Source organism: Rhineura floridana, chromosome 11 (genome assembly GCF_030035675.1).
Source record: "Rhineura floridana isolate rRhiFlo1 chromosome 11, rRhiFlo1.hap2, whole genome shotgun sequence".
Classification (NCBI taxonomy): Eukaryota; Metazoa; Chordata; class Lepidosauria; order Squamata; family Rhineuridae; genus Rhineura; species Rhineura floridana.
In genome coordinates, this window is record NC_084490.1 from 73,138,972 (window position 1) to 73,159,514 (window position 20,543).

Here is a 20,543-nt window from a genome sequence, read left to right on the forward strand (position 1 = left end):
TTCAGGTAACAGGGACACACTACAACATTTTACAATGTCAGCCCCCCACCCCCCGTTTCCTCTGTTTCAGATTCAGGCCTTCACAAGCTCACGTAAATAGAGCCAAAATGGCATAACTCAAGAAAGGTACCAGCTGACTTGGGGTAACCCCAAGGTTTACAGGAGAACAAAAAATCTTCAGGAAAAAATCAAAAGGTGGTTGGAGAAGTCCCCCAAAACAGCTTGATCAGGACTCAAAGGCCATGGAATGGTGTCTCACTGAACACACATGGGCTTAGAACTGGGGATGGGGCAGGGGTGTGCATGCAAGCCCTGCCCTCAACATCTCTTGGCATTAGGGTTGCCAGGCTCAGGGCCTGAGACTGATCCTGTATCTTTAGGAGAAGAGAAAGTCAGCCAAGTGCAGGTGTTCTTGCAACACTGTAATGGGAAAAACCACAAGGTGGAATTCTCCCTTCCCCCTGCACAACTTTTAAAGAAGATACAGAAGACCTCTTGGTTGCCAGGCCCAGCCTCCAAGACAGCCTTTCCCAACCAGTGTGCCTCCAGATGTTGTTGGACCACAACTCCCATCAGCCGCAGCCAGCATTGCCAATCGTCAGGAAAGATGGGAGTTGTGGTCCAACAACATCTGGAGGCACACTGGTTGGGAAAGGCTGCTCCAAGAGGTCTTCTGTATCTTTAAAAGTTGTGCAGGGGGAAGGGAAAATTCCACTTTGTGGTTTTTGCCATTACAGTGTTGCAAGAACACCTGCACTTGGCTGACTTTCTCTTCTCCTAAAGATACAGGATCAGTCTCAGGTCCTGAACCTGGCAATCCTACTTGGCATAAGGGTTCCTTTTTAGCATGAAGGTCCCAAAAGCACATTTGTTTGAACAGGCTTAGAAACCTCCCTGCGACCAGGATCCATTCCTCCTTATCCATTTTGTTATTTTCTCTTATGTTTGTCAGGACCTCTTAAGGAGACAAAAGCCTAGTGATTTCTGCAAGAAAATATTTTTCTATTTTTGAACCATATTAGGAGGGTTCTAAGGAATCCAGGGCTTGTGAACAGTGTGGAGACTTATGAAAGTTTGCCTACCTTCAGCTACCCCATTATTGACTGAACCTTTTCCCTGGATGTTGTTGATAACAAAAAAAACACCCATGCATTTTATTATGAACTATACTCAGACTGGTCACCAAAGGATGCGTTCCTAGGCTCTGCTAAAGTCCAACTTACAGCTGCCATCTTGCATCTACCTGTCATCACCTTCACCACTCCCTTGCTTAGGACAGTTTACTGTTAGTGTTTTATTTCTTCCTTTGACCTCTGCTGTTCTCAGTTTCTCAACCTCACTGTCTTTCTGTTCTTACGGTGTCCAAACCATTTCCACTCAAGCATTTCCCTGTTCTCTTTTCAACCTGCCAAATTCCTAGCATGCAGCAACTATTAGGTTGACATCCAATCCCTCGTTCCATTAGTAGAAGAATTTCCATTTATGTAGCAGAAATCCCCCTCCACATGCTCTCTTAAAATCTGTTTGAGAGGTTTGGGGGAAGCTGGAGAAGAGATTCTGGGAGCGCACAGTATGAGGAGAGTGTGTGAAAGTTCAGTTGCATGGCCAAAAGTCATTTTGCTGAGGGAATGAGTGCACTGAATACTGAAGACTCTTTACCTCCATCCATTTCTATCTCTATCACAGAAACAAAGTACAGTAGAGCCCCACTCATATGGCGGGTTAGGTTGCTGAAAACTGGGACACAGCATTAATGCATATAAAAGCCTCGGCAGGCTCCCTCGTTCATCCTCCCCCATAGCTTGCTTGCCCTCTCCCCCTGCTTGCTCGCTTGCTCGCCCTCGTTATGGTGGGGGAGTAGTGCTCCCCTTCCACAGCATGCTCTCTGCCGCAGATCGCAGATCCCACCCGCTTGCCAGCCCACCGCCCGCCTGCTCGCCCTCTGCCAGCTCCCTAGCTCATTCTCCCCCTCGCCCTCCCCCCTGCCTCCTCGCTTGCCCTCTCCCCCCACTCACTTGCCCTCCCCCACCCCCCTGCTCACTCACTCGCTCGCTCTTATTATGGTGGGGGAGTAATGCTCCCCTTCCGCGGCAGGGTTCAGAGGCTGTCAGAGGCGCCGCAAGCCCCGCCTGAACCATAGGAAGGAAGAGAGCAGACAGCCGCTTCCCCCCCCAACCAACTGGAGCTGCAGCAGCAGCCGCAAGCTCCGGTAAGGATCTTAGGGCCGCAGTAGCGAGCCCCAAGGTGGGCTAATAAGGACAAAGCCTCCCCCCCACAGTCAACCAGAGCCTCAGCTGCGACCTCAGGTAAAGGACTTGGGGCCACACACGCGAGCCTCAAGATGGGAGAGGAAGGGCAATGAAAGTCACCTCCACGGACTCCTGACACCTGCCAAAACAAGTGCCGTCACCTGCAGTTCCCCGCACGCACTGCATTGGCAAGAAGAGCCACCTCAGTGAGCTCCTGGTGGCCGTGACAGCCTGCCCGCCCGCGCCCGCTCACTCTCCCCCTGCTCAATCGCTCGTTCACCCGCCTGACCTCCCTCCCCCCACCTGCCTGGTAGGAAGGTAGGTGGGGCGTGCGTGCGGGTGCCAGGGCAGGCTTAAAATTACTTACCTCCCAAAGTGAGGAGGGAGTCACTCTTTCCGGAAACAAGTGAGCCACTCGTGTCAGCCCGCCCGGTCAGTGGCCATCCCTCTCTTGGTCCGGACAAACGCCCACGGACCCCCCTTCCCCTGAAGAAAACCGCCGTATTAGCGGAATGTCAAGAAGCGGAATGCCGAAAAGCAGGGCCCAACTGTATGAGCATAAGCTATTGGACACTTGTATAAAATGAGGCGAGTTTCAGGAGCCTATAAAAATGTTGCAATGACTGTAAGAACTCATCTTACCATTTGGCAACAGTGAGCTTCAAGCTGCAAAGCCATTATACTTGCTAACTGCCAGTTTGGCACTGTAAAGAAATATTATTTGTTTTAAACCCAATCCAGAACCCAGTTATCTTTGTGAATTCCTCCAAGTAATTAAACAAGTACAGGTAAGTAATTAAACAACTACACCTCTAATGTGACTATTCATCAAGATCCCAAATATCACATCTCCATAGTTCTACAGATAAGTACGCACATTCATGTACTGTGTGAATTAGGACACATGTAGGCTTGGTAACTCCTGTTTATAAGTTTCCCAAAAGCTTCTGACTGGCTACAATTAGAATGCTGGAACAGATGGGCCTCTAGTGCAATCCAGCACCACTGTTCTTAAAACATTAAGAGTATTAAGTATTTTCTGTCATTTTCTCTTTTAGTTCTACTAGAGAAGTCTGGTTGACTCTGAATACCCAAACCAACTTAATGTGTATTGTAAGGGGAGAGGAGAAAGACAAGAACTGCAATGTAACCCACATAACTATATTTATTGGAGATGATAGATAGGATAGGTTGAAACACTGCTTTCTGATCCAACCACAACACACACAAAAGCTGCACTAGCAGGTATCAGGAAGCAGCCTGCATGCACTTATGTAGGGATGCTAGTCATGCCTCTAAGGATTTGATACAACAGGGGTAATAAAGCAGCAGAGCTTAGACTCTTGCAGTGTTTACCTTCATTAGTTCTTCCAAGCAGGAAAGATATATTTTGAACACTGCTGCAGCAGAAGGAGGGCCAATGTATTGCTTGATATCTGCTCTGTCTACAAAGGCCATGTCAATTTTCTCCGTGATATTTGAAGTAGTCAAGATAACCACATTAGGATTCCTTTAAAAACACAAACATCATCACACTTGTTTCATATGCTTATAAAAGACATAAGTGCCAATTAAATTTCTGTTGAAAGTCTCTGGATACATAGCTGCTGATTGGCACCAAGGACCACATCTGAAATTTTTCCCATGTCACTCTGCAACTATGAGACCTAGGAATCTAAAGTAGATTTTTAAAGCTAAAGTAAAAAAGTGAAAGATGATATTTGGGGGATTCCAAAGGACACTGCGGCTGCACATGAGAATTATGAGGACTTCAGATACCCACTCAAAATTGGACAAATGAATTTGGATGCCTTCAAATCAGATCTTGATGGAGACAGAGTCTATACTAGCAATTATCCAATAAAAATGGCAGGTACCATCCAATTATATTTTATGATAGATGTGGGGATATACATGTTTCCTTATCAGGACTGCTAATCTGGTACTTCAAGTAGTTCCTTTGCTTTTGTGCCCTCCAATTTTCTACAAAATGTTACAAATGTAGTTAGTTACCTTTTGATCTGATCAATTTGTGTCAATACTGCATTTACAACCCGGATGGCATCAGAAGGTTCTGTACCTGCCCGGAAAGAGCTACGAGCTGCTGTGAGACTTTCCACCTGAAAAGAAAAAAAAAGGCTGTCTCACAGATGTTTAGGAACAGAATTTGCAGTAGTTACTGTATTTCACACACATATCTACTCTATGTTCAGGAGGCAACTTGGCAAAGCAGCTGTCCGTCAGTTTTAGGATTCTTCCTGTCCTACTAACCTGCCATCTACAACCACTCTCAAATACCATATCATAAATGTAAGAAGGAACTGAAAAAAAGTTACATTAGAATATTATTATCTTCTTGCCAATCAGAAATGCCCCTTGGGTTTAAGTTCACAGAAGACAATTATAGCCATTCTATCTCCTGACATGACCCACAAATCTCTTGTAATGCTAACATGTAACATCTAAATGATACTACAGTCATACCTCATCGATCAATACAAATACAAGGGCATCTTTGTCATCAATTAACTCTTGAATCTTCTGGAACATTTTGGTAACAAGTTTGCCACTCTGGAAAAAAAAAGTGGATGTATAACAATTGATACATTGCTTTCTACTTTCCCAGGTAAATCAGCCTTGTAATTTAGCACTTTCACTATCACCATCAATGAGTAATTACCTCAAAGTGACCAAATGCATGCACTTGTTTCTGCCACAACTACTATACAGGCAGCAAAAATAGAGTGGACTGGATTGTCCTTGGGGGGTAGGGGACACCTGAAAAGGGAGACAAAGGGATGCATAGGACCCCGAGACAGATGGTGCCTTTCTCTTCCATGAAGTCTAAGTGGCTGAATAGCCCCTAGCAGAGGACCCTCACTGGATTTCTGGGTATGACTACATTCACAGAGCTCCCATCTATCCCAGTGTGGTTTAGAATGAATGAATATTTTGTTAAAAGGGAGGTTCAGGCTGAGTTGTTCCAACGGTAGTTCAATGTGTGTAGTTTCAGGAGAGGGTCAGAGATGTCCTGTTGTACTCTGCCTTTAGTACCTCAGTCTATAAGTATTCACATAGTGCAGCAAGAGGCTACACACAATTGTGCATAAAAATCTCTGCAAGCTCACCTGTGGAAGAAATTACTGGTCTTGAGAGCGGGGAGGGCATACGGTAAAAATTCTCAAGTTTTTTGCTAAACACTACTATAACTACTCAGGCTGTTTACAGCTAGAAGAGAGGATGTGCAGACTGTATGGTGATTTCCCTGCCTGATGTGAAAGTTGTAGATATCATGCATAATCTCGACAGCCTGGTAGATGGGTAGGAGTGGTCACAGTGCACATTTACACCATTAACGTAAGGAAATGTAGTCATGCAGTCCTGAAAGCAAATTTTAATTAGGTTGAAACCATCAAGGCAGCTTTTTCTGAAATGCTGCCTATTCCATGCAGAGGGCAAGCCAGAGAAGCAGAGCTGAGGTGTCTCAATGCATGGATGAGACAAGGGTGTGTGTCAAGGATTTCCCTGCAAAATGAGAGCAAGCAATAGTTAATTGTCTCAATGATGGTGTCACGACAGGACAAACACATGAATTCTATCTCCCAAATCAGACACAGGTTACATTTTTGCTCAAAGAATAGCCTCAGCAATTTCTCAGCCTTGGGAGAGAAGTTGCTGCTCAGCTTTTTGGCAGCAAAGAAATGAAACAGACACACACCTATGATTCAAGGTGAAGAAGACATGAAACATGGGAAGATGACTTCACAGACCAATAGAACAAGATACTAGCTGGCAAATTAGACGCTAGCACTGTGAAACTGTAAAGATTAAAATACGCTGTTTTTAAAATTTGTTTCAAAGTCTAATTGCACATATGTTGCCATTTGACCTGTCCCAATTAATAAGCAACAAATATTATCTGCAACAAATATTATTTTTGCTTTAAAGTGAGTCTTGGATAAGTTGGTGTTTTATTGTAACAGTTGTAGCCAAGTTAGGACATGAAAGGAAACGTATTAGAGAAAGATATAAAAGGCAAATTGCTGATACTGTATTAAATCCAGAGTTTTCTTAACTGAAAAATTCTCCACTCGCACATGGCACGGACATTTGGAGAGAAAACACCATGTATGGATGTTTCTATGCCATATACATTAGAAGCTAGAAGCCAGCTTGGGAGACAGACAAGGAAGTCAAAGATGTGCTGAAAAGGAGATTGCAGAGAAGCCCAGTGAATTATCTGCATTTGTCTTCACAGTACAAGATGTAGGACAGATCCCTGTGCCTGAACCAGCTTCCTTAAACAGTGGTGAATGGAGGCAAAGTTCGAGGCCAGGAGTCACCATGGTGGCAATCGCATGTGGCATTGCACCTGCAAGCACCCCCTTTGGCACCTGCCAAAGCACTCAACAACCACTGTTGAAAACCCAGCTAGTAACCAGCCTTCAAAGTTCTTTGCATGTAGGCCAAACATGCCTATTTTCCAAAGTCAATTCCAATTGAATGCCAGCCCCCCCCCCTTCTGTTATGGACAGGAAGAACACAAAAAGGAAGAAAGGGCAACAATCTGCAAGGACTAAGTGGCGATGGCAGCTGAGTGCAGGTAGGTTGCTACACTTTTACTTGCTTTCTGTGTGTGTGGGGCAGGTATTGGGAGGGACTTCCCAAGCACCCCATGCTTGGGGTATGGGAGACAACTTTTTCCATTTCCCCCTTCTTTGAAGTTTTAATTTTTTTTCTTTTTGGAGAACTGGGGCAGACAGTGAGGGAGCCTTTCCCAATCTCTTGCCACCTCATGTTGGAGGGGGCACTCTGCGTCATGTCCACTCTTCATTTCCCCCCCTTTCCCTATTTGCATTTGTTTCTTTTTACAGAACGGGGGAGCAGGCATGGCATTTTCTGATCTCTTGCCTGGCCGGCCACCTTGTGCTCATACAGTTACAGGATACTCTGAACCACAGAGGCACGTTTTTGCTCCCTCCTCCTTTTTTTGAGGAGGACTGCCTACTTGGCCACTTTGTTCATCAGCAGCAGTAAAGGTAGATAGGTGTGTGTGTGTGTGTGTGTGTGTGGTGGTGAGCGAGTGAAGAAAAAACCTGAGCCAGGTTCTTCAGTGAGCCTTATTTATTTATTTATTGCATTTGTATACCGCCCCATAGCTGAAGCTCTCTGGGTGGTTTACAACAATTAAAATCATTAAAAACAAATATACAAATCTAAAAACACATTTTTAAAAAGCAATTGAAAAACATATGCTAAAATGCCTTGGAGAAGAGGAAAGCCTTGACCTGGTACTGGAGAGATAACAGGGTTGGCGCCAGGTGCACCTCAACAAGGGGATCATTCCATAATTTGGGGGACACCACTGAGAAGGCCCTCTCCCTTCTTGCCATCCTACGAGGTGCCCTCAGAGTAGGCACCTGGAGGATGGCCTTTGATGTTGAGTGTAGTGTACGGGTGGGTTCATTTCGGGAGAGGCAGTCATCAGGTACTGGGGTCCCAAGCCGTGTAAGGCTTTATAGGTTAAAACCAGCACCTTGAATCGAGCTCGGAAACATACAGGCAGCCAATGTAAGCAGGCCAGAATAGGTTTTATATGTTCGAACCGTCTGGTCCCTGTTACCAATCTGGCCGCTGCATTTTGTACAAGCTGCAGTTTCCGAACCATCTTCAAAGGCAGCCCCATGTAGAGCGCATTGCAGGAATCTAGCCTGGAGGTTACCAGAGCATGGACACCTGAAGCCAGGTTATCCCTGTCCAGATAGGGCGTAGCTGGGCCACCAACTGAAGTTGGTAGAAGGCACTCCGTGCCACCGAGGCTACCTGAGCCTCAAGTGAAAGAGATGGTTCTAGGAGAACCCCCAAGCTACGATCCTGCTCCTTCAGGGGAGTGCAACCCCATCCAGGACAGGTTGGACATCCAACATCCAGTCAGAAGAACCACCCACTAGCAGCATCTCAGTCTTGTCTGGATTGAGCCTCAGTTTATTAGCCCTTATCCAGTCCATTGTCGCAGCCAGGCACCGGTTCAGCATATTGACAGCCTCACCTGAAGAGGATGAAAAGGAGAAATAGAGCTGCGTGTCATCAGCATACTGATGGCAATGCACTCCAAAACTCCAGATGACCACACCCAACGGTTTCATGTAGATGTTGAACAGCATGGGGGACAGAACTGACCTCTGTGGTACCCCATACTGGAGAGTCCAGGGTGCCGAGCAGTGCTCCCCAAGCACCACCTTCTGGAGCGGGTCAGCCAAGTAGGAACGGAACCACTGCAATGCAGTCCCTCCCACTCCCAACTCAGCCAGTCTCCCCAGAAGGATACCATGGTCGATGGTATTGAAAGCCGCTGAAGGATCAAGGAGAATCAACAGAGTCACACTCCCCCTGTTTCTCTCCTGACAAAGGTCATCATACAGGGCGACCAAGGCTGTTTCCATGCCAAAACCAGGCCTGAGACCCGACTGAAATGGATTATTTTTATTTATTTATTTATTTATTTATTTATTTAATTAAGCTTATATACCGCCCGACTAGCAACAGCTCTCTGGGCGGTGAACATTAAAAGTACAATAAAAATAACACAAAACTGTGCAGTCTAAAATCAAAATATAATAATTTAGAATGAACAGGAATTAAAATGCCTCAGAGAAGAGAAAGGTTTTAACCTGGCGCCGAAAAGATGATAGTGTCGGCGCCAGGCGCACCTCCTCGAAAAGACCATTCCATAGTTCGGGGGCCACCACTGAGAAGGCCCTAGATCTTGTCACCACTCTTGTGGATCCAAATGGATCCAAATAATCAGTCTTATCCAAGAGTGTCTGGAGCTGGCCTGCCTTATGGCTAAGAGGCATAGGAAGATTTTGATATTGTGTTTTGTGTCTGCAGTTAATTTTGCCTGTGTACTGGGATGGGAAGTTCATCCCTGCAGGGCTGTTTTTAGCTTTGTTAACTAAATTTTCCCTGGACTTGAAACAACTTGGCTTAGTGAGTCTTTCTGCACATTGTAAATCATGTTCCACCTCAATCACCACGCTAGTCTGGGGGAGCTTTTTCCAACCACTCCTCTGGCGAGTTGCCACTGGTGAGTGGTTCTTTCCTATTCTGTATTCCCTATTTTTGTTACTAACAACTTGTGCATAAGAACTTTGCTTATTTCTTCCTCGCTCCCAATCCATTTTTCTTTTGCTATGTCTTCTCAGATTATAAGCCTGAAAAGGGGGTAGCGTCTACCTTTTTTCTTTTTTAAGTGATCTGTTTGGCCACTCTGGGAGCCTTTTTGGCTGAAGAGCAGAATGAACATTATTTAAATAATTAGAATAGTATGATTGCTAGCCAACCAGGTTTAAGTCCATTTTTATTTGTAACTATACATGTATATTCATGCAATAACAGTTCAAGAATAATTTATTTTCTAGCTCTAATTTGCAACATGTCACCAGCAACAGGTAAGACTTAGCAATGCTTAGAAAGGGAGTTTCCGGAAATGTGATTGGCTGTTCATATGTTTCAAACATTTTTTAATTAATGTTTTTTCATATTGGCAAAAGTTTATGGTCCTGTCTCTTTCAGATGTGGCAGCTATTTTGTGGTATGTCACATCCTTGCAGTAGCCATTTTGTGACTTGTGCTTACAGCACATCTCAGAATTTCTATGTACACTGTTAAGAAAAACTGTATAATACAGCCATGAGAGTGGCTGTATACTATAGCCAGCGTGGATTTTTCACATTCTGCAATGTTAAATTGAAAATACCCCCATGCCATTCTAATGCTTCCCATAAGCTCATTTCAAAACAAAACCTTACAAAACTTATAGTACTGAACTCAGAAACACTTGCTAAACAGCCCTCTAAATGTTCGTGGTGATACACAGAACAGTCGAGTTCAAAGTGTAAAAAGAGAGAGAAAAAACCGCAGAGCCCTTCTGGACTTTTTTCTGTCAGAGTTCTCATAATCTGTCGAAATTAATTAAAAATCAGCCATATTCACAGAGTACCTGGAATTCTATTACTGACCTTGCCCCATACTCCGACCTTCATCTTCCGCAGTTTAAAAGTTAAAAAAATGCCTGGCTGATTTTTCATTAATTTAAGAAATTTTGCAACTGAATGATAGTGTCGGGCATGCTCAGTAAGAACCAACTGTCAGTGTTCTAAAAGCCAGACTCACATCTGCTGGGCTTGGCTAATCAGGGCACCCACACCAGACTTTGATTTCACTTGAGACAGTCATGGCTTCCCTCAGAGAATCCTGGGAAGTGTAGTTTGTGAAGGGTACTGAGAGGAGACTCCTATTCCACTGACAGAGCTCCAGTGGCCAGACTGGTTTAACAGTCAGCCACTCTGATGGAAAGTCTGTGAGTGGAACAGGGCGTCTCCTAACAACTCTCAGCACCCTTCACTAACTACACTTCTCAGGATTCTGAGATAAGCCATTACTGTCCAAAGTGAAATAAAGGCCTGGTGTGGATGTGGCCAGGGACAGCTTTGGTTTAAATTTGGGTGGGAGGCTACATTTGCCTACTGTAGAATAAAAAGATGGGGAAAATACTGAAAAGCAATGATACTATTCACAATGTTTTCCTTTTGGAAAGGAAAGGGACTTTCCCTCTGGCCAGTGCCCACCCACCCAATCTCCTCCCCTCCCCCTCTGTGTTAGTGTTGGACTACGACCTGGGAGATCAGGGTTCAAATCCCCACACAGCCATGAGGTTCACTGGGTGGCCCCTCTCTCTTGACCCTTCTCCCCCCTTCCTTTGCTCAGAGAGAGAGAGAGAGTAATGATACTGTGTTTTCCTTTTGGAAAGGAAAGTGGCTTCACTTCTAGCCAGTGCCCACCCACCCAATCTCTTCCCTTCCCCCGGGTCAGTGTTGGACTACAACCTGGGAGACGAGGGTTCGAATCCCCACAAAGCCATGAAGCTCACTGGGTGACCTTGGGCCAGTCATTGCCTCTCAGCTTCAGAGCAAGGCATTGGTAAAACCACCTCTGAATACCGTTTACCATGAAAACCATATTCATAGTCACCATGTCCGGATCGACTTGAAGGCAGTCCATTTCCATTTTCAAACATGATGGCACCGATATAAATCCCACTGAACTCAAAAAGTATGCAAATGATCAAACCCACCCTCCCTTCTATCCCCTCCCTCCCCCTCCCCCTCCCCTTCCAATTCTCTCCTCCCCCTCCCCTTCCTCCTCCCCATGGTCAGTTTTACCTATCTTAAGCATGACTGCATAGGAGTAAATACCATTGAACTCTATAAGCATGCAAATGATCAAACCACCCCTCCCCCTTCCTTTGCCCCTCTAATCTGCTCCTTCCCCCTCCTCCTTCCCCATGGTCAGTTTTACCTATCCTAACCATGATTGCATAGGAGTAAATCCTATTGAACTCAATAAGCATGCAAATGATCAGACCTGCCTTTCTCCTCCTTACCCTCTCCTCTCCCTTCCTTCTCCCCTTCCCTCTTCCTTCTTCCTCCTCCCCTGCCCACTCCAGACCTATCCTAAGCATGATTGCACGGGAGTAAATTCCACTGAACTCAATAAACATGCAAATGATCAAACCTGTCCTTCTCCCCTCCCCCTCCCCTGCCCATCCCATGTGATCAGTTTCATCTATCCTAAGCATGATTGCAGGGGAGTAAATCCTACTGAACTCAATAAGCATGCAAATAATCAATCCATTCTCAGCAAACTTGCACAGGATCCCATTTCTTACCTCCCAGATTAAAAAGCAGAGAAATTCACTAATAAGCAAAAACCTTTGCAGTTTACGAACATACCTATAGCCCACAGATATTTCTATCAAACTTTAAAAAGCAGAGAAATTCGGCAGCTATAGTGAACGCACAAGGGGAGCAGGAGACTGCCCTACAAATTTGTCAAAATGCCAACACAATTTGGGTTGGTCTTTCACAATCCAATCCACTTCCTGTGTAGCTTGGAAGAATTTGGTAACATGTGCCTGTGAGCATATGGCTTTGTGTATCGCCATGAAAATTTAGAGGGTTGTTAAGCAAGCGTTTCTGAGTTCAGGACTATAAGTTTTGTACGGTTTTGTTTTGAAATGAGCTTATGGGAAGCATTAGAATGGCATGGGGGGTATTTTCAATTTAACATTGTGGAATGTGAAAAATCCATGCTGGCTATAGTATACAGCCACTCTTGTGGCTGTATAATAAGCCTGCTTAGCAGTGATTGCTTGGCGACCAGTTCTGAGAGGAGAGAGACATGATTGCTTTGGGAATGTATTAGATGGAGCCTGGGTCAGGTAAATTCATTCTGACTGGTCTAAGGGACAGCAGACTGATTGGTTGGAGGTTCCAATCAGCTGGGAGAACTGTCAGGGAGTGAATCAGTTGGTGGGAGTTAGTTGGGAGTTGAGGAGATAAGAAGTTGGTTCATGAGGGCAGTGCGAGGAATGAGATTAGAGATATAGCTGAGAGAAAAACTGAGGCTTGTATATTAATATCAGTACGTTGGTACAGGAGGGCCCGCTTACACAGCAGGTTCCGTTCTGGACTGCCGCCGTAAAGCGAAACCCATTGAGTATAATGGGGGTGTCGAGCGAAAATGCCGCAAAAACAGCTTTAAAACGGGGAATTTCCCCTAATTGAATGCCGCTGCATTAGCGGAATGCCGGAATGTGAAGCACCGGTAAGCGGGGCCCTACTGTATTACTTGTCTGGGGAAGATCAGGATAAGGGCGTCGGTGACAGAGTTGGTCAGAGAGGCTACCTTGTATAAAGATGTTACCAGAGGAAGGTGACACAACTGGGTTTTTAAAGTTGGCTAAACTGTCTAAGCAGCCATGAGGACAGCCAGAGGAGCTTTAGGGTACAAAGGCAGATTGTCCCATTTGACTGGGGTGAAGGAAAATTTGGCCTGGGGTCATAAAATCATAGAATAGTAGAGTCTGAGGGGGCCTATAAGCCCAGCCGACAGATTGCTGTCCAGCTGCCTCTTGAATGCCTCCAGTGTTGAGAGCTCCCTAGGCAATTAGTTCCATTGTCATACTGCTCTAACAGTTAGGAAGTTTTTCCTGATGTTCAGCAGAAATCTGGCTTCCTGTAACTTGAGCCCATTATTTCATGTCTTGCACTCTGGTAAAGTAAAAGCAGAGGCTGGTGTCAGCAATGGTGTCTCCTGAGTCTTCAGAAACTGTCAGCAAGCACCTTAAAGATCCCAATAAAAGTATCAGTATTCCCTTTTATAAATAGCATCCCATTAATAAACCTATATCCTGTCTCCAGTGTTGGTCTCCATCTCATGCCTAACGCCTACTATATACACTACAAAAAGGGTGTTGAAAGTATTCTGTGTGAAAAGATAGCAGCAGAAGCACAAATACCTAAGCCTGTGTTAACACAAAGTGAGCTTGAGGAACCTGGGATCCCTGACATACCCACAGGCCCTAATTGGTTGGCAACCACTGTCCTAGGCCTTATTGACAAACGAAAAACTCTCAAATCACCAGGTCTGGATGGCATCCACTGGAGAGTTCTTAAAGAACTCCAATGCAACTTTGCTGATTTTCTAACAAAAATATATTACTTGCCCTGTCAGCCTCCTTACCTCAGGACTAGAAGCTGACAAATATTACACCAATTTTTAAAAAGGGATCTAGGAAATAATAGGTCAGTTAGGATTTGAACCATGATCTTGAGGTCCTAGTCCAGCACTCTAACCACTATACCACATGGATTCTCTTCTAGGCATGGGGGTGTTTAAAGTAAACTGAAACCACAACTGGTTTATGAACCACAATCTAAAATTTACTAAGACAAAAATAAGGAGTTTTAGGAAAAGGTATTACATGAAGATTACAGAAAAACTAACATACTCTCCAATTAAGCAAAGAACAAATAAGGAGTTAAATGCAATCCTCTAGGATTAAACACAATCCTCTATGCCTGGATCTAATGACATACCCTGCAGCTATGCCATATATCCCCTGGTTATCCTCCTTAGAAATCTGCTATGCTCTCCTTGCCAACTGGACGCCAAAGCTTTTAATTGCTCCTGAGTTCCTTCTTAAACTGTAGCCTTCACTCAGAAGCCTACCTAGTAGATATATCTGTTTCTCCTGCCAATCACAGGCTCCACTCAGAAGGTTACAGGTAGCACTGTTTTTTAGCTTTTAATTTTTCCGCCCTGAGACAGGATGCATGTCATCTCTCACATACACAATAGACTCTCTGCTACTTTCTTGATGAGCCACAGGGCAGATCAGTTATAGCAAGTTAACCCTATAATTCCCAAACAGACAAGGAAGATATACATTCCCATATAAATACACAACTGTCCATAAAAGCAAGGTCCATACAAACAGTCCATTTCAGCAAAATCTGATTCCTTCACAAATGGCATAAGAAGTGAGGTCCCCAAGGATCTGTATCGGGGCCTGTTCTTTTTAACTTGTTCAATTAACCTGGAGTTTAATTGTTTAAGGGGGTAAGAACAAAAACTGATTGAGAGGAGCTCCAAAAGGATCTCTACAACTATGTGAATGGGCATTATAGTGGCAAATGCAATTCAGTGTAAGCAAGTTGTAGAATTAGAACAATATATGAATATACATATAGTATGCAGCCGACAAATCATGCTTTGAATAAAACTAGGTAAAAAGAGAATTAACGTGATTAATTTGATGAACACAGATTTTTCACATCATGAAGTGTCTAGGTGAAAGAAAGAACAAAAGGATGTACAACATGACATTCTTGTCTGGGAAACAAAGCAACATCAGGGTACAGGGTTATCACCAAGGGGAAGAAAAAAAGTCTAGAGAGCAAGTCAGAAGGGATGCTCCAAATATTTGAAGGGAGAAGGTCAAAGTGCATAAAAGGCTGTGGCATGAGTGGACCTGAAGAGGGAAGAGGATGAACTGGATTCAGCAGTGGACCTGGACCAAAGTACCCAGGACTCAATCAGAGATTGCTTGTATGATTATTATGCATAAGAACAAACATCTTTGTATGTTACATCTTTGTGTGTATAGCAGTTGTAGATTAATAAAGCTTTAAAATTATTTGATCTTGCCCAATCTGTCACTGCCTAGTTCATTTGGACTACTATGGACTCCAGAACTGTATACCTTCAAACAGGATGGTAGGAACCCTGCAGAGGGTGCTGGGGCAGTATTTTAAACCATTGCACCACAAAATCGTATAAAGTGTGAAGTGATGCACATCTGTAACATTCACCTACATTTATCGTGTAGTAGTATTTGCAGAAAATAATTTCTAGGGAATACCTGATCTCAGATGAACCCACCACAGGAAAGATGCACTGGTTGCTAGAAAAAAAGGAAGGGCAAACTACAGGGATTCCAAGGACTACTAGAAAATCAGACAGAAGCAGGAACTGCAGTGAAAGGGGGAACAAAAGCTCCTTAGAACCCTGGGAATTCCTGTTGGTACACAACAACTCACATCAGGCATAGCTCTCATTGGCTAAATACACTGATAGGCTAGGGCAGCCAAGCTAGCTCATTTCACAGAAATCACTCAGAAGAGTACTTGCTCATTTTGCTTCACAACTTTCCTGAAGTCCAGGGTACACATATGGCTACTTTCAGCTTTTGCTTCCTTTAAATTCAAGAACTCTAGTGTGACATGGTCACTTTCCCCCAGAGTTCCCATAACCACCACTTTATTCACTAAGTTCTATTGGTTAGAATCAAGTCAAGGATAGATAATCCTCTAGTTCAGCCTTTCCCAACTAGTGGGCCACCAGATGTTGTTGGACCACAATTCCCATCTTTCCTGACCATTGGCAATGCTGGCTGCGGCTGATGGGAGTTGTGGTCCAACAACATCTGGTGGCCCACTAGTTGGGAAAGGCTGCTCTAGTTCCTTCCTCGGCTTTCTGTAGCAGAAAGTCATCTTCAACACAAGTCATGGATTTCTTGATCTTGGCAAAATTTGTCTCCCAAAAGATATTGTATCGGGATAATTGAAGTCCCCCATTACTATTACATCACGCTTCCTCAAAACATTGGCAATTTGCTTTTCAAAAGTTTCATCCTTGACTGGGTGAACAACCACCATGTTCCTTTTATTCCTTGTCCCATTTCTTTTAATCCAGATACTCTCGGTGGAGCTACCAACCTCATCCTCCTGTATTTCTGTGCAGAGATATATTTTTAACATTAGTGTGACTCTGCCTCCCTTTCTTTTCCTTCTGTTCTTTTTGAACAAGTTATATCCTTCAATTGCTGTATTCCAGTCATGGGGGTCATCCCACCAAGTTTCATTTATACCTGCCAAGTCATATTTACCCTCCTGTATTAAGAGTTCACATTTATCATGTTTGTTTCTCATACCGTATAGTACAGTATACAGACATTGAAGACCATGTGATTTACAGTCTGGCTTCACTCCTACGTTTTTATGAAGACTATTATTGGGCCCCTTTAGAGTCATTCTCTCAGTTCCTGTGCATAAGCCTTTGTCAATCTCCTTTTGTAGCTCAGTCTTCTTACAATGCAGTCTTATGAACATTTACTCAGAACTAAGTCCCACTGTATTCAAAAGGACTTACTCTGAGGAAAGTAAAAGCAGGATTGCAGCATTAGCCAATATGCTATGTCAGGAGTGATGGAAGTACATAGACCTGAAGGAGAAAGAGTGACACCCTTTGTCACTTCCTCTTTCAACTCTATGTACTTTTCAAGGTTCAGATTAATTCTACTGGGTCCAACTTTTACACAGAGTGTAAGAGTGTGTGCATGCATGTCTTCTTTCTGTCTCTCAGGGAGGGCTGATCTGAATGATGGACAGGGAACAGAAGTGACCAGAGGGGATGACACCCACATCACTCACTCAAAAATCCAAGTGTGCCCATGATCCAAAAAAGGTTGGCAACCCCTGCCATAGGCCTATTGCAGAGCTATCTTAGCAGTGCAACATGTTGGCAGAAGGCTGGAGAAAGGATAGGGTTCCTGGGCTAAAAATATGGCAAGTCATTCACTCCAACTGTTAGGCCTCTGCAATTACTGTGCTTTTTACTTACTTACTGTGCACTATTGCATAAGGTAACTCTAATTTGTACAGTCTCAATAATCTGCATTATTCTCTAAGGGAATGTACTGCAGAACATTATTTTCCTTGGTATTTCCTTGGTATGGTATTTACCTTTACATCACAAAATAAAAAGAACTTCATAATAGTACAGAGTATAAAAATCCTAGCAACTAGACAAATATAACAGTATCCTTATACTACAAATAGGCAGAAAATATCATCTGAATCACAAACTCAGAACTGCTAACATACTTACCTCAGAAAACCACTTTGAGAAGAGACTATGACTATTTATTTCTATCAGCTGTCCATAACGATATCTAAAATTTAAATTAAAAATCAATTCAGTTAAAGAAAAGAATTATTAACACTGGCAATGCTCATATAGTAAATACAGCAGAAGCCCAGGAGTAGTGTCATGTCCTCACAGAGTGTGACGTATCGGGGAAGGGCTGTCGCTCAGTGCTTTGCATGCAGAAGGTCCCTGAGTCAATGCCCAGCATCATCTCCACGTAGGGCTAGAAGAGAACCCTGCCTGACACTCTGGAACGCCAGGACCAGTCAGTCCCAAGAGTATTGAGCCAGATGGATCAACGGTCTGACTTGGTATAAGGCAACTTCCTAAATTACTAAGTTACCCTTAAGAGTCTTTTCCCAATAATCGTTTTCCGGGAAGGGTGACTTCGCTTGTGCCTGCTTTTGGGATGGGCTCCCGCCTCAAGAGAAGCTTATTCAGATATAAATCAGTCAGAACATTTTTTTTTGACTGATGAAATTTCTCCCGGGCAGGGAGAAATGTAGAGATCAACCTCAAAAGCCTGTTTTTGTTGGGAGGACTGGATTTCATTAATTTATGAGATAAGGTCCAGCCAACAATGCCGGACGGACTTCCGAACAAGCTCTATCTGTTTAAGCGATACGTTTATCTTTTCTTTAAAGAGAGAACGGACTAACAGGCAAGCACCCTTCTTTCTATTATTTTTTTTACTTGGTTTAAATTGTTGCAGCAAAAGGAGATTTGTCAGATTGATCGGCTTTGGACAACTTCTGGGTGAGCTATAACTCTTCTCTGTTATTCACGAAATTAACAGCTTATCTCTGTTTCTGTCGCAAAAAGCTGTCCTGGAAGTGCATTCTAAAGATATAAACAGAAGAGGGATTTCTATTCCTGATTTCTATTCCGAGGAATATTATATTGTCTGGGACTATTCTCTTTTCGGTCTATTTTATTTTGACGAATCTGCTTCTTCACGACGCCACTAACTGTTTTGATGCTGGGAACTAAATTTGTTTTGCATTCTTGAACATAGAGAGATAAGGCAGGCTGCTCTGTTTATACTGTGATGTCATCAAGCCTGGAATATTAACCCAATTGTTGCTGAAATAAGAAGTGGTTCTTCTTTATTTTTGTTTTGCTTTGTTTTCGTGGTTTTAAAAATGGCAATCAAGAAAGTGGCTGAGAATCTGGAAGTAACTATGTTTCAGAAAATAATGGATGAGATTGAGATAACGAAACAAACCCTGCGACAGGGTAGTAAGGAGCTGAAAATTGAACTGAGCAAAATGACGCAGGAGCTTAAAGAAATAGGGGATCCTGTGAGAGAGGAGAATGAGATCAGAGATGAGAAAAGAAAAAATAAAGGGAAGATACAAGCCCTGGAGATTGGAACAAATGTGGAATTGGAAAAAGATCTGGAGTTTATGGATTTTAGAAATAAAATCTACTGTTTGGAATTTAACGTTATCTCTGAAGAAATTAATGAAGATATTAGAGATAAAGTTATCAATGGCTTGGATAATCTTTTGGACTGGAATGACGTGATGGAGTTTGATATAGAGAAAATCTATGGAATTAACTGCAGCCATGTGACAATGGAAAAACTCTCAAGAGATGAGCCAGTGCATTTTGTAAAAAAGAAGAACAGAGATATGACTTTACAACAGTATTTCAGCAACTTATTCAGAATGGATGGCAAGAAAATATTTGGGATAGAGGAAATTCCCATCAGACTCTTATTATATGACTATGGCTACGACAGCAAGATTATTATGGAATACTGATAATGGAAGATTGGACACTGAAATTACTGGACTTAACAGGACTATTGAAGATGGAAGATGGAACTAATAGGGATAATGGAATAATGGCTATTGAAATTATTGAACCTGACAGATTTGGATGAGATGGATTAATCGAAATGTTTATTTGGACTATGGTTATGACAATAAGATTATTATAATTATTAACGAGATGGATTAATCGACATGTTTATTTGGAGAAAAATTGATAGATATATTTCTTAAGGAATTGAAGCCTCTCTTTGACTTTTTGTGGAAAGAATAAAGTAATGTTTATGAGATTTGATGATTAATTAAGATAACTACTGGAGGAAAGTGATTTTATAATATGATTTAAGAGACAGGATTGTTATATATTGTAGACCTATAACTGATTTGATCTGTGACAAATGGGAAGTCAATATTTTATTTTATTTTCTTTAATTATTTTTGTTTTGTTTTTTGTCTTTGAATGTTTTATGATTTTGTTTTGTATGTTTTATGAAAATTTGAATAAAAATTATTGTAAAAAAAAAAAAGAGTCTTTTCCCAATAATCTTTGTGTTAGGAGTTATGCAATATAAATTTACACAGCCAAAGTTAAGCACTTTTGAAATGAGAAAGTTAGTATGTGCTTAAATCCTCACTGAAATCAATAGGGCTGAAAAAGTGTTCAGCTTTCGCAAAATTATAGCCATATTTTCCCCAGCTTTAGCTACCTGTAATAATCATTTATTAAGTTAAAAAAAGCTCAATATTATAGTTATTTCAATTATTATGGGCCATAATAGTTTATTTGCTTCCTTTCTAATATACGAGTATAGTATTACTTTTAATTTCCTCCATCCAAGAGTTTACATCACCAGTGCGGAGGTCACAGCAGGGTGGGAAGATGTCCAAAGAGCAATCCACTGGGACATTTTCCTCTGCAAGCCCCTTCTAAATAAACAGGAGCTGCATAGCACAGGAATATTCTGCTTTTGAAAAGCAGAGCTCATAGATTACGTACTATTTTAATTTTTCAAATACCAAAGCATTTATCTGAATCACCTATGTGAAAGTCTAATAGTCAGCTTCTGAGCCAGTGCCTTGCATAGTGAAGTTTTGCCAGTTCCTGGAGGACCTGCAGTTAAAGTTCAGAACACATAATCAGTATTAAGCACATGCCTAAGAAACAACTAGATTATATTCATGATAA

General features: G+C 42.8%; 1 protein-coding gene across 2 annotated transcripts in view; it reads right to left on the bottom strand.

Moving 5' to 3' along the window:
• TRIP13 (thyroid hormone receptor interactor 13) overlaps window positions 1-20,543 on the bottom strand; it is a 73,956-nt gene that overhangs the window by 11,325 nt on the left and 42,088 nt on the right. For both annotated transcript variants that reach the window (XM_061588478.1, XM_061588477.1), the window contains exons 9-13: window positions 20,396-20,468; window positions 17,544-17,607; window positions 4,734-4,820; window positions 4,263-4,369; window positions 3,606-3,759 (exon numbers count right to left, since the gene is read on the bottom strand). In XM_061588478.1, coding sequence (XP_061444462.1) covers window positions 3,606-3,759; window positions 4,263-4,369; window positions 4,734-4,820; window positions 17,544-17,607; window positions 20,396-20,468 — 485 coding nt within the window. The remainder of the gene's footprint in view (window positions 1-3,605; window positions 3,760-4,262; window positions 4,370-4,733; window positions 4,821-17,543; window positions 17,608-20,395; window positions 20,469-20,543) is intronic.